The sequence below is a fragment of the Erithacus rubecula genome, assembly GCF_903797595.1.
Source record: "Erithacus rubecula genome assembly, chromosome: 17".
NCBI lineage: Eukaryota > Metazoa > Chordata > Aves > Passeriformes > Muscicapidae > Erithacus > Erithacus rubecula.
The window spans coordinates 1,164,362-1,177,745 of record NC_136669.1 but is presented as its reverse complement, the minus strand read 5'-3'; the positions used below and the strand labels follow the sequence as shown (position 1 = coordinate 1,177,745).

The window sequence follows — 13,384 nt, the reverse complement described above, 5'->3', positions numbered from 1 at the left end:
CTCAGGAGGGGTGGGCAGAGCCCTGACCCTCGGGCATTTCTGCATTTGAGGGCGCCCAGCAGCAATCTGCACCTCGGAGTGATGGAGCAACTCTTAATGAGGGGAAGGCACCTCTGGGACGGAGAAAAGCGCCAGGGCGGCTGGCTGCACGGCAGCTGGCATTGAAAGGCCGGCGGGACGATGGTGAATGCGATCAGCTGCAGATGATGGCAGTGCCGCCTTTCCCACCGGTAAGTGCCGGGGCGCGGCGGACAGAGCGCCGCTGGCCCACAGCCGCTCCCGGAGCCTTTCCTGGGGCGCGCGCCCGGCGCCGCCTCAGCCGCACTGCGGCGCGCGGGCCGGGCCGCGCGCACGCCCCGCGCGCTTCGAATCGCAGCAGCCAATCGGCGGCCGGCGGGGTTCCGGGACTGACCAATCGCAGCGCTCCGGCGGCTCGCGCAGGCTACAAAAGGCGGCGGCGCGGCGTGGGGCGGAGGGCGTGGCCGGCGCTGTGGGAGCGGCGCAAGATGGCGGAGGGGGACAACAACAGCGTCTATCAGCTGGTGAGGGCGGGCGGGGGCTGGCGGCCGCTCGGGCCTGCGGGAGCGGCGGAGCCGGGACCGCCCTGCCCTGCCCTGCCCTGCTTTGCTGTGCCCTGCCCGCGGCGGGGCCGCGCGGCGTGACGCGGTTTGGCGCCGGGGGTTGCTGTGGGCTCGGCTCGGGGCCGCGCGTGGGGTGGCGGCTGCGCCTGGCGTTAGCTGAGCTGCGGGGGTTGTTACCCCGCCCGTGCCTGTCTGTCTGGGACAGTCTGTCAGTCGGTGTGTCTGTGTCCGTGTGTGCTGTGGGACCGAGCGCCGCAGCCATACGGGAGAGCGGCGGGCTGATCTTAACTAAACCTGCCAAGATAAGCTTGAGTAGTTAGATCAGCAGAAGGATATATGTGTAGTTATGTCTCAGTTGGTAAGCCTCAGCCGTGGGGATGGGAAAATGGCTGTAGAAGGCGGTGAAGGGGCAGAGGCTGGGCACAGGGCACAGCTTGCAGGAGCTCCGGGGTTTGTGGAAAGCGCAGGGAACTGTGTTTCCTTGTTATTCTAGTGGCGTCAGAGTTCTCATTGGAATTAAGTGTAGCACAGCTCAGAGTGAAACCTGTTCTGTCCCTCGGCGCAGCAGACGCGTGTGTCTTGTGGCTCGGTCAGTTCTGCTCAGGGTTTATCTGAGTTTTGCAGTCTCTGAGATGCCGTCTCCCACTCAGGGGAGGCTGATAAGCTCTGTTAAATGTGGAAACACCTCAGGTGACCTGAGCGAGCTGACGGCAGCGCAGGTGGGCCCCCTTTGCAGGAGAGGTGACGGGAGGAATGTGGGAATCACACAGGATGCAGAGTTTAAAGGCTGGTTTTGGCAGCTTGTGGGAAAACTTGCTGTCCAGATTGGATCAGTTGGGTAACTTTACTGTGGATTCTGAGTCTTTATCCATCTTCCTCATAATAAACTGGTGTTGGACAGCAGCTGGAAAGCTTCAGTTTCATGTAGTAGAGTTGTCTTGGAAAATACATTTGTTTTTAAACAGTTCTCATATTACAGTTTTCCAGTCACTGCCATTGAAAACTTGAGGAGCTTTAGCAAAGCTTTTAAACCTGACTTTCTACTGATCCGTGGGGATGGGGTATGGTAAATGGGAGATTAGGGGGAAACACCTTGGCAGAATCTGTGAGGAGGTGTTGTTTGGCCTGTACACGCTGCCAGGATCTTGACTATTGCTACAATGTCATAACTTAGCACAAAACTCACTTATTACTAATTTAACTACTCAGACTGTGGCTGGGGTGTTTAATTATTGCACTGGGGTGTTTTTTAGCTGCTTCAGTGTGGGAATCAATTTGATATCTGGTTAGCTAAAGGAGTTTTCTCTCTTTTGTGTAGGCTGCTGAAACTGCAAGCTTGGAAGAGCAGCTGCAAGGATGGGGAGAAGTGATTTTGATGACAGATAAAGTTCTTCGCTGGGAGCGAGCCTGGTTTCCTCTGGCACTGATGAGTGTTGTTTCCTTTTCTTTCCTGTAAGTACCTTCTGGAGGCAGCCTGCAACATCACTGCATCTTCATGGCTGCTACCAACCCATTACAAAAATTAGTAGGACATCTGGAGAAGCCTAATAGAAAGGCTTTAACCCTGTTTCTTAAAAGGTGTGAACATTGTTGGAAATTAAATGCAGAAGCAAGTGAAAACAGGAAGTAACCCAGATCACATCTTGCTCAGAATGGTTTCTGCAAAAGCTGTTGGCCAGCAGTAGTTGCTGGGGTTTTTACTGTGCTCAGCTGATTGTTCTTCAGTGGTGCATTCATGTTCTTTGTACTCATTCTTTGTACTCTGCTTCTTGGTCAGATCTCATGATCTCCTTTGGCTTTCCCCCCACCCCACACCAATAGCAGTGTCCTTACAGAAAGCTTGTTTCCACAGGGCAAAATATCCTATTCTACCTCTTTGCTGTGGTGCTTAGGATAAGTTCAGGGGTTTTTGCACAGTTAGGGGTTTTTTATATTCTCTCTCATGCCTTTTGAGAAAGGGAAAAGAGAAGACTTCAGTAACTTCCACTCAGCAGGGTGGGAGGATGCTGCCTGTGTGATTGGAGGTTCTGGAGGCACTTGGCCTCTGTATAACCTGGCAGTAAAGATGACCTGACTGCCTTGCACAGACAGCTGTGTGTGCCAGCTGTGCAGTTTGCCATTTGTATCTGTTCCTGCAATAAGGAGAGAAATTACAAAAATAAATGTTGGACCAGGTGAGGCAGAGATGATCGTTCTTTTGACTAATACAATTTTTTTTTGTTTTCAGAGGAGATGAGAAAAATCAAATGGAATCTGAAAATTAACTTTTAAAAGAAGTAATTGTGTGAAGTTGAGGGTATTCTGTTACAAATTCTGTGATTATAGCAGGAAAGATCTCGTGCTGAATAATACTTGGTGGAAATGCAAAGCTATTCCAGGTTCTGAACTCATCAAAATGACCTTGAACATGCAGCACAGTGCAGATGTACAGAACAGCCCTGCTGTGCACTTGGTCATTTCTTGTACTGTTTGAGTTTTCAGGAAGTTCTGTGAGGTGCAGTTGGATAGCAGAGGGCCCAGCAGGGTGTTATCAGACAGGAGATCAGCTGGTTCTTACCCAGCTGCCCTTCTGCTGTGGGTGAGCTTGGCAGACTGAATATGGAGAATGCAGCACTGCTTTAAGTGGAGATTGGTGGCCTCTCATCCAGAACAGGTTTGGCTGGCTCTCCCAGGACAGAGCAAATGACAACCTCCAGTGGATCTGAGTTCTGTGACTTGAGCAACAAAATTAGAGCTTTTACTCCACCTGGTTGTTTCATACCTTCACTCATTCATCCTCATCCTTCAGTGTGACTTCACTGTGTGTCAGTTTCTGAGTGAATTTTTACTTCTACTGAACTTTGTACCTTATTTGCTTGTAGCCTATTCTTACCTGATATAATAAGAAAAAAAAGGCATTTTTTGTAATTTTCTTTAAGGTTAGGCAAGAGAGTAGTCTCCTATTGGAAGATCTGAACCAATGTGAAGAAGTGACTAAGTTTGAGCACTCAGAAATAATTTCTCTTCTTTCTGCAGGATGATCTACTATTTGGACCCCTCAGTTCTCTCAGGTGTCTCCTGTTTTGTTATGTTCCTGTGTCTGGCTGATTACCTGGTTCCTGCTCTTGCTCCTCGAATCTTTGGCTCTAATAAGTGGTGAGGAAAGCTTCAATTGAAACAGTTTCTTGAGTGTAATTGTGATCTTTTATCAAAATGGATACTTTGTTGAGTCATTGTATTGAGAAATCAGCAATCCATGCAATCTATAATACATAAAGTGAGAGTAGCAGTAGCAATGTGTTCTTCATTCTTTTTCTGGAAAATGGCTACTACAACATACCTTTATTGTTCCTTTTTTTCTGAAAAGTCAGATTTTTTTTTTAAGAATAGGCACATTATTTACTCTCCATTAAGCATGCTAGTTAGTTCTGCTAGATTAGTTTTAATAATTAAGGGATAATACATAGTAAGAGTAAAATTATGTGGAGTTATGAGTACTGATTGTATGTTTGGAAAAAGGCAGTAGTAAATGTGATAAAAAAAGAGAGTATGAATGTGATTGTGGTTGAAACAGATTTGAAAAAAGGCAAGGCTTGTATAAAAGCAGCAACTTGAAGAAGAACCTGATTTGAACAGAATTTTGAGTTAAATTTTAGTGTATCTACTTTAGGATGACTAATGGATAAATGTTCTTGTGTAGATATGCATTATTTATGTGTATCACACTGATATAGATGAAGGTCAGTGGTTTTTGGTTTGAGTGTGGTTGCTCTTTGAGAGTCAATTTAACAGAGCATACAGGGAAATTGCATGGGCACTTCCATGGCAGTGCTCAATAAGACAATAATAATAATAATAATAATAATAATAAATCAGCTAAGCAAAGCAAATGCCAGGATAAGCACTGGCTACATCTTTACTGCTGAAAAAATGCCATGACAGATTTTTTTTTCAAATTTCCAATTAAATCTTGAATTCTTATTTCTGGCTTTTCTTGCCTCCCTTTTTTAAAGGACCACAGAGCAGCAGCAGAGGTTTCATGAGATTTGCAGCAATCTGGTGAAATCTCGCCGCCGGATTGTTGGCTGGTGGAAACGTCTCTTCACTCTGAAGGAAGAGAAGCCTAAAATGGTGCTGAGTTCTAGGGATTCATCTCTATTGCCTTGAGATTTTGTCTGATTTACCTTCCAAACCAGCAGCTGGCAGATCTGGGTGGGACTTGTACTGGTCACATATTTATTCACACCTGGAGTATGAGATACAAGACTTAAAAACTTCAGTTGTGTGTAGTTTAGGAGCATACCCTTGGTAATAAAGAGAGACTGGATTTCTCTGGATGTGTTTTTTGGAAACAAGCTGTTTCCAGTGTGCACAAACTGTCCAAAGAACTGGATCTTCAGTAGTGAGTCAGCTGGTACATGAGCTACTGTTCCACTGTCCCAAAAGCAGCTCTGGGTGCAGCACTGGGGATGGCATAAGGGACATCTGGGCAAAAGAGAATCTTACCCTGTTCAGCTAATGGTCTGAAAATAGGTGAGAATATACAATTACAGATCCTGTAATCTCAATTTTAACACACCTGTGCAAAGGTATCACATGTGGAAGAGGCAGAAAGCTTCACTTTAGTTTTAAATGCTGAAGTATTGCCAAATGCTGAAGGGAAGGAGAATCCTCACCAGGTCTGTGCTAACTCTTCCCTTTTCACTTTTAGTACTTCATGACCATGCTCTTCACTCTTGCTGTGGTTGCCTGGATTGGACAGCAAGTTCATAATCTCTTTCTGACCTATCTTATTGGTAAGTGTGGGAGTGCAAATCACAAGGGACTCTTGTCAGCTGCCTGAAATGGATTGAGACTTGCAGAAGTAATTTTTGAGTAAGTGTGAGGTGTGTTTGTTGCAGGGTTATGTTTTTCCCTTTTCAAGCAATTAATGAGGCTTAAGAGAAGCAAAGAATTGCAGTGACAGCAGCTTGTTAAGGGAGTATTAATTCTTTTTTTTCTTCTTCTCTCTAGTAAGCTTCTTGCTACTGTTTCCTGGACTAAACCAACACGGGATCATCACAAAGTACATTGGAATGGCAAAAAGGGAGATCAACAAACTTCTCAAGCACAAGGAAAAGAAAAATGAATGAAGACTTTAATTGCTGTTCACTCTAGTGAAAGGTTTTCTTGGGAACAGTTTTGAGAATTAATGTATAATTAAGACAATAGAAGTTGTATTGCTCACTGACTTTTTTTTTTTTTTTTTTTTTTAATTGGCTCCCTGATGAAGTGATAAAGTCACTCCAGCAACTGCTGTGGGTTTGTCTCTTGCTGTGCTGGGTAGGGTTCTGCAGCCTGGAGCTGATCCTGTCTGAGATCCTCTGCTTTGGTGTATGGAGCTTGTTGAAGTGTCTTCATCAAACTAAGAGACCCTGTGCATAACTACCCTAACAGCAGAGCTGTAATGCCTGTAGTATTTCTGTAACTGTGTTAGTTTTGCTGTCAATAATTGTGGATGCAGCAAGTTGAGAGGCAGTTCTGAAGGCAGATGCTTCTTGGAGGCTTGTTACTACTGATCCTTGTGGCAGGGGGACAATGAGCTGAGTGAGGATGGCCATGGCTGGGGGTGCACATCCAGAGTGGAGGCACAAGGTGCTTCCATTTCTCACTGAACCTGTTTGCTTCTTTTGGCTGACAATGTCTTGAGTAGGGCTCTGGAATATATAAACCTGTAGCTCAGTTATTTAGCTGTAGTGTAAACTCATTGCACTGAGACTGTAGAAAATGAGTGAAGGTGTTTGTAACCTTAACAGCTGATTGTTCTGGAAACTGCTGTTGTCATGGAGCCTTGTAGCACGTTTGGTTTTATGAATGTTTGTCTGTATACAAAATCACTCTGAATATGCTGAGTTTGACTCTGTAAATAAGCCTGAATTGTCTGTGCTTTTCTATGATCTCTCCCTCCTTTTTTAAAACTGAACTTTTTTTCTTTAAAAAGCTAAAACCTGTGTTCATGTTTTAAAAGTTTACTGTTTTAAAATGAACTCTCTTCAGTGTCTATTGTAACTGTTGAATAGGTAAATACAGACTAAAGAGAAACTATTTGAAGACGTGCTCCTTGTCAATGTACAGAAAAGGGTGTCGGTGCCTCTTTCAGTTAAGCAGATGTGGGAAGGGTGGAGGAAGTGCCGGCACAGCCTGTCGGTGGGACAGTCCCGGCGGTGACACGGCGCAGTGTTCCAGAGCTGCAGAATTCACTGTCACGGCTCGGGCGCTGCACGCACCGAGTGCCGTGCGCCCTGTGAACTCGGTACAGACACAGCGCGTCCATCGGCCGGGGCTGTGCCCCCCGTGTCCCCCGGTCCCCGTGTCCGCTCCCCGGCGGAGCGCCGCTTTTTGTTCCTCCCGCGCCGCCGTAGGCGCGCGAAGCGTTCCCGTTGCCAAGGAAACCGAGCGGCGGCGTCGCTCCGGAAGTACGACGCGCCGCCTCGACCAATGGCGAGGCCCAGAACGGATGCGCGAAGTCTCGCGATGTCTGCGCCCGCCGCTGGCGCTCCCATCACCCCGCGCGGCCCGGGCTCTTCCTTTTCCGCCATCACGCTCGCGGTGAGTGGGGCCGGGGCCGCGCTCGCGCCGCATCCGCCGCGTCCCGGCGCCATCCGCGCCCCGCGCCCGCCCCGCGCGCGCCGCCGCCAGCAGCGGCCACCGCCCCACCCGCCCGGCCCGCTTTGGGCGGCGGGCAGCGGCCCTGGCGCCGGCCGGAGCCCCCGGAACGCGGGCTGGGGGCGGCACCTCCCCGATGCGCGGCGGGAAGCGGGGCCGGGCCGGGCCGGGCGCGGGGAGCCGCGGGGCTGGAGCTGTGTAGCGTGTGCGGGTCGTGCGGCGAGCCCGGCAGGAGGTAGCGGAGCAGCTGGGCGGCTGTGAGCCCTGCTGTGGCCCGGGGACACCGCGGGGACACCGCGGGACGCGCTCTGTCACCGCCGGGCGGTGCCGAGTCATCGCTGCCGTGCTCCGGCTGCTCCGGGGCGCCTTTCCTTCCCGAAGCGTTGTGTTCGTGCATATGGCCGGCTCCTGCTGCTCAGTGAGCCGAGCTGCGTCTGTTGATTTAACACCGCGCAGGGTTTGGTTCTTGCACAGCCTTGGTACTGTGCACTTGGGTCTAATTGGGTTTTAAGGCCGAGCCCATGCACTGGGGAGGTGTCACTGTGCTGACATGGTGATTTTCAAATCCTGGCTGTGCTTTGATGAAGCCAAGTTTAGCTGTGCCACATTTCCCGACGTGTGACAGCAGCGGTGACTCCTGATCACGGCAGATCGCGTGTCGTGGTTCCCTTATTTACTTTAAAAGCGCTTTTCAAGCTTTGCGGCAGCGTTGGATCTCTGAGCTCTAAAGCCGCCGCCGGCTCAGTGTGTGTGTGCGCTGTCCCCCGCAGGCACCATGGTGCGGATGAACGTTCTGGCCGATGCTCTCAAGAGCATCAACAACGCCGAGAAGCGCGGCAAGCGCCAGGTGCTCATCCGGCCGTGCTCCAAAGTCATCGTGCGCTTCCTCACCGTCATGATGAAGCACGGTGAGTCCCGCCTGCTCCCCGCGCCCTGCCCAAAGCACGCATCCAGCCGCTCCGAGTCCTTGCGGGCGCCACGCTTGTGTGATTGTAGCCAAGTGTTACCTGTGTCTCCGCAGGTTACATCGGTGAATTCGAGATCATCGATGATCACAGAGCTGGGAAGATTGTTGTCAACCTCACAGGCAGACTCAACAAGGTAGGATTTGTCTCCCTGAATTCAGTTCTCTACAGAGGTGTTTAAATTAGACTTTTTTAAATTTTGTGTTTGTCTGCTCCATTTCTGAAAGAATTGCTTGTAAAGAAAGTGGCATTTGTTGAATAAATGTGTAAATAAGTGCATGGATGTTATCAGTTAAAAGGGTGGTTAATTTGTCTGGATTCCAAGTGATATGGGTCACTAATTACATTTCTGTTAAACTCTGAATATATAAGATATGCTTTCAAGGAAGTCTGCTTGCAAGTGCTGTGTATTTCTCTCTCTTCAAAGGCTTTCTGGCTACTTAGTGCTTTCTCAGTTTCTTTGATTCTTAAATTATCTGGAAGACTTGTCTTAAGAGGTAGGAGCTGAGTTGGTTTTCAGTTGATGTTTGATGCAGACAAACCTTTCTCCTGCTGCCAGGTGGGCTTTGCTTGCAGTGAGGGAAGGTTGAATGTTACATTAATTGGTGCTTGTGAAGTTCCTGGGGCATATGAGGCATTTGTGTGTGGTATGGAAATTTTTAAATGCTTATGTCTCAAAGTACTGAGCTGTGTAGTTCACTGGTGACTTGCTGTGCATCACTGTTTACAGTGAAGCTCTTCAAGTGAGAGTTAGTTCTTCACTAAAGAAATAAAAATCTTGGTCAGATTATGTTGGGGGCTGTTTTCATGGTGAGTAAATACATCATCTGAAAATTCTGTGAGTGTATAAGGCAAATAACTCTGACACCCCCAAATTACTGTAGTAATTACAGCATTATGTCTAATAAAAGTGTTTACAGGGTAGTGTTCCTTGAACTCTTCCAGGATGGTTTTGCAATGGATCTTCCAGGCTAATTGATAGAATGTTTCTCTCAATCATTGCAAGGAGGGAGCAGTTGTTTAGTTCAGAAAACTGCATGGTGCAGGAAGGTGTGCCTCTGGTTTTGGATAGTTGTTAGGATGATTTGAGCCAGTGAGGAAATTGGTGGTGATGCTGATGGTCAGTAATGTGATTACCTTGAAAATGCAGTAACTTCTCTGCATGTTAATTTCTTCCTGATTAAAATCTACATGGGTTTTTTTTTGCTAACTGTGTATGATGGTTAGAGGTGGAATATCCCTGAGCAATCCCAGGAGTTGTGCTGATGTTACAATGTGTTTTTGTGCTCCCCAGCTGTGGCATTCCATGGCTGGTGTAGCTCTGGCAGCAGTTTGAGGCTGTTGGGGGGTGGGAGGATCCTGGTAAAGTCCTTCAGGCAGGGAGCTGGCATCACAGATCTGCCAATCCATACAGTTCCTCAGTGTGTAATGCACTCCTCTTTTGCAGTGTGGTGTGATCAGTCCCAGATTTGATGTGCAGCTGAAGGATTTGGAAAAGTGGCAGAACAACCTGCTGCCTTCCCGTCAGTTTGGGTGAGTATGAGCAGGGCTCAGAGGTGTTATGTGTAAAAAATGTTACACTCACAAACTGCCTGAGTTAGACTCACCTGGCACCTCCCTCTGATCAGCCTGGAGTTAAATTCCAGTCTAAAAATCCATCCTCCATATAAATGTGCTTTTAAAGCAGTTTTAAAGGGGCACTGCTAAGCAAGGATCTGTTTCTGTTTGGTAAAAATCCTTGTTTCACCATTTCACAGTTTAATAGAAAACAGGACTTTTCTTGTACTTGTTTTGGTTTTATGAATGGCCATTTTTAAATGGGGCAGGAGTTATGTAAGTTACCAGGTCAGTGGAAGTGGATTGTACTACTTGAATTCATGCATCCTGATGATGTGCAGATTAATCAGATAGGAAGTGATGAGGAGCTTGCAGCCTCTCTAACAAACCTCCACAACACAGGAAATCTTACTCTTATGCAGTGTATCTTTTTTTCACAAAGTGTGTGGAGTTGAGAGCTGTAAGTCTCAGGATGGCAGAGCTGGAAGAGTCCAGGGCCTCAGCCAGTCTGTCCTGTCAAAGGGAGGATGAACTCTTCTGTGCTGATTCTGTTCTTGGAGCTCCAGCTGGCCCTGTGTGCCTCTGTGCTGTCACTGGCAGTTTTAGGAGTATTTGCAGGGTGGTGGGACTGGAGTTGTCACACATGGAGCTGTGGCTGAGCTGTGCTGGCAGTGCAGATGTTGGCATTAGCACTGACAGCTGCTGCAGATGCAGGTCCTGCCCTGCACCAGGAGCAGCATCTGTGGAGGACAGAAATGGCCTTGGTCTAGGAACCTTGGAGTTCCTGCTGCTGCAGCAGCTGGGCAGGGGGAATTTGGTATTCCAGTGGGAATACCAAAGGAAGAGGGAAATCTTGGAGCCCAGAGGTCTGTTAGTGTCCTGTGTGTGCTGATGGGAGGAGCTGCTCTTGCACTGTTGATAATCTGATCTCTCTGTGTTGGGCCAGCCTTAGAGAGCAGGCCTTGCTGCTGTAACCCAGGTGAAGTGGGTGCTGGCAGCTCTGCAGCAGGGACATAAACTGAACATTTCTCTCTCTTGGCAGGTACATTGTACTGACAACCTCAGCTGGCATCATGGACCACGAAGAGGCGAGACGAAAACACACAGGAGGCAAAATCCTGGGATTCTTTTTCTAAAACTTGTAAAAAAAGAGGATACTAATAAATTGTTCAAATGGACTCTGGTGTTTCCAGTCAGTGTTTTAATGACTTTGAACACTGGTGTGATAGTGCTTGTAGCACTATTCAGTAGTGCTGGAGTTCCAACATCACTTCAAATGGGGTTTGGGTTCCACACCATGCCTGGTCACAGTTCTATTTCTGTTAATGATTTAACATTCTTCTAAAAGTTCCCCCTGGAGAGGCAGTTTGGGGTCACTGTGCAGGAGAGCCTCAGCAGGGGAGCTCTAATGCCAAACTGATGCTGATCCCAGCTCTCCTGCATGGCTCACCTCATACATGTCCCCTCAGTTCCCTGTGTGTGATCCCAGAGTTTCACCTTTTGGCTCCATAATAGATGATGCCTTGCCAGAAGGTATTTCCTGTTGATGGTTTAAAAAGTTGTGGCATTCTGGAATAATTAAAATAGTTGAAGTTTTTATTTCAGATCACAAACTTGCTCCACATCATAGAGCGAATGGAGTAACTGAGGTTGGGAGGTGGATAATAATTCTTTCCCTTAAAATTTCTACTTTGAAGGTGTTTTGAAAGAAACACCAGAATTTTGGGTAGAGTAGTTCCTGTACAGCTGCTTTGTATGTAGACACAAACAACTTGTTTGGGATTTCTTTATGTTTTTGGAGTGAGGAAATAAGATTTCCTGCCTTTAGGTCCAGACAATATTTAATTTTGAATGAGTTGGTGTTTGCTTAGGCATATGACAGCACAGTGTCCTTGATGCAGAGCAGTCAGATGGGTTTTACAGCTGGAACTGCCCTGCCTTGTTTCATTTGGAGTCTTTTCAGGAAATGCAGCAAGTGTTTGAACACTCCAAACCAGCTGGTTTAATCTGGTTCTGATACAAACAGATGGAAACCAAATTTTCCTTGGTGATACATCCCCATGGCCACTGTGTACAGTTGCTTTAGCTGGAGGTGCCTTGGATGTGATACTTCAAAACCTTGGCATGGAAGGGACTCCAGGCACAGAGTCTGAACTCAATAACTCTGTAACCTCTGTAACCATTCAGTGTGTTACCCTGAAAAATTTTCCAAAAATTTTCCAACAGATATTGTTAAGCAAAAGGTCTTTACTCTGGCCAGAGCCAGCAGGATCACTGGGGTGGTGCTTTCTGAGGAGCAGGAGAGAGCTGCTTCACCTGCTGGGTCACAGCTCTGATGGTTTAAGGGCACAAAGATTGGAGGTGGCATCAAAACATTCAAATGGCATCACTGATTCTCAGTTTTGACTGGAAACAAATTGCTTAGCTGAAGATGTGTACACTGAATTAGAGTAGTTCCAAAGTCAAGAGTGTTTCAAGCCCTATTTTATTGTCAAATTGAGCTGTCTAGTGACAGGTGGGTTTTTTCCTCTCCTTAATGTATTTCATTCTGCTGTACCAGGCACTGACACCTCAGATTTTGTACTTGTTCAGAGTACCTGAAGATTGTATCAAGATTTCAGTATTCTATTTTATAAAATCTTGGTTTTTATCAAGTCTAGAATAGGCCACATTTCTGGTACCTGGTGGAAGAAGGCCAGTGACAGTTTCAAGGCTTCCTTGAGATGAATTTACTGTGGCAAGTTTCCTGCCAGTTTGACAGTTGTGTTTTAAATCAGTTTTACACAGGACATGGTAGTTTTTCTGACCCACCTTAGCTCTGTGTGTCCTTTACTCCCACAGAGACTCCTGAGGTAACAATTTCTCATGTTCTCAGTTGGCAGATCATTCAGAATGAGCTGTAAATTTATTCCACAAGCCAGCCCAGCAACTTTTACAGAATTATTAAATGGGAATTAGAGCTCTGGTGTGACAAGAACAACTTGGAGGAAAGGAAGCAGCAGCAGAAGCACCTTTTCCACAGGATATCTACAGAAGTAGCTGCATCAAGCTTGGCACATGTGGAAGCTGCTGTGGCTGGTTTGAGTTCATGAGAGGATCTGTGAGTTTGCTCCTCACTGCTGGGAGCTTTACTCAGCTGCTGGCTGAGAGCTGTGAAATTTGGAGGCTGAGCTTGGGAGCTGGCAGGGGAGATCATGGCAACACAACAGCTTTAAATGGGTTAAATGCAGGAATTCTTACTCCCAGACATGTTTAAAATCTGAAAGTGGTATTTTTTGTTTTTTTAACCTTGGTGATGTTTAGTGGGCTGAGGGCCTGTGTGGGCCTTGGGCAAGCAGTTTGTAGGTAAAAGCATCAGGGATAAGAAAAGGATTGATAGAGGTGAGAGGGGAATGGCAGAAAGCAGCAGGCCCAGGGGGTGGAGTGGGGTCAGAACTTAATTCAGATGTGAACATGAGTGAGTTGCAAGGAGCTGGAGAGGGCTGGTGATGGTGAGGTGCAGCCCAGTCTCACCTCTGCACCCACATCCCTGTTTTGGGGGGCCTGTGCTCCTTGTGCCAGGGCTCCAGAAGAGCAGGAAGGATTTTCCAGGCAGGATTTGCAGTGGAGCCAAGCAGCAGCTCCCTGCTGCAGGGGGAGGCAGCAGAGGGCAGCATC

At 47.5% G+C, this 13,384-nt stretch overlaps 2 protein-coding genes across 3 annotated transcripts; both read left to right on the top strand.

Moving 5' to 3' along the window:
* The first annotated feature begins 413 nt into the window (after positions 1-413).
* ARL6IP1 (ARL6 interacting reticulophagy regulator 1) lies at positions 414-6,644 on the top strand. 2 transcript variants are annotated; one of them, XM_079320664.1, is made up of 6 exons: positions 414-542; positions 1,900-2,033; positions 3,597-3,713; positions 4,574-4,691; positions 5,272-5,356; positions 5,574-6,644. In XM_079320664.1, the coding sequence occupies exons 1-6, from the start codon at positions 507-509 to the stop codon at positions 5,690-5,692; spliced, it is 609 nt and encodes a 202-aa protein (XP_079176790.1). In that variant the 5' UTR covers positions 414-506; the 3' UTR covers positions 5,693-6,644. The 2 variants fall into 2 exon arrangements, with proteins under 2 accessions (XP_079176790.1, XP_079176789.1); XM_079320663.1 differs by having other exon boundaries at positions 415-542; positions 3,597-3,716.
* A 384-nt stretch (positions 6,645-7,028) lies between these two features.
* RPS15A (ribosomal protein S15a) lies at positions 7,029-10,905 on the top strand. Its single transcript, XM_079320665.1, has 5 exons — positions 7,029-7,148; positions 7,976-8,113; positions 8,227-8,306; positions 9,618-9,703; positions 10,770-10,905. The coding sequence occupies exons 2-5, from the start codon at positions 7,981-7,983 to the stop codon at positions 10,861-10,863; spliced, it is 393 nt and encodes a 130-aa protein (XP_079176791.1). The 5' UTR covers positions 7,029-7,148; positions 7,976-7,980; the 3' UTR covers positions 10,864-10,905.
* Positions 10,906-13,384: the final 2,479 nt, after the last annotated feature.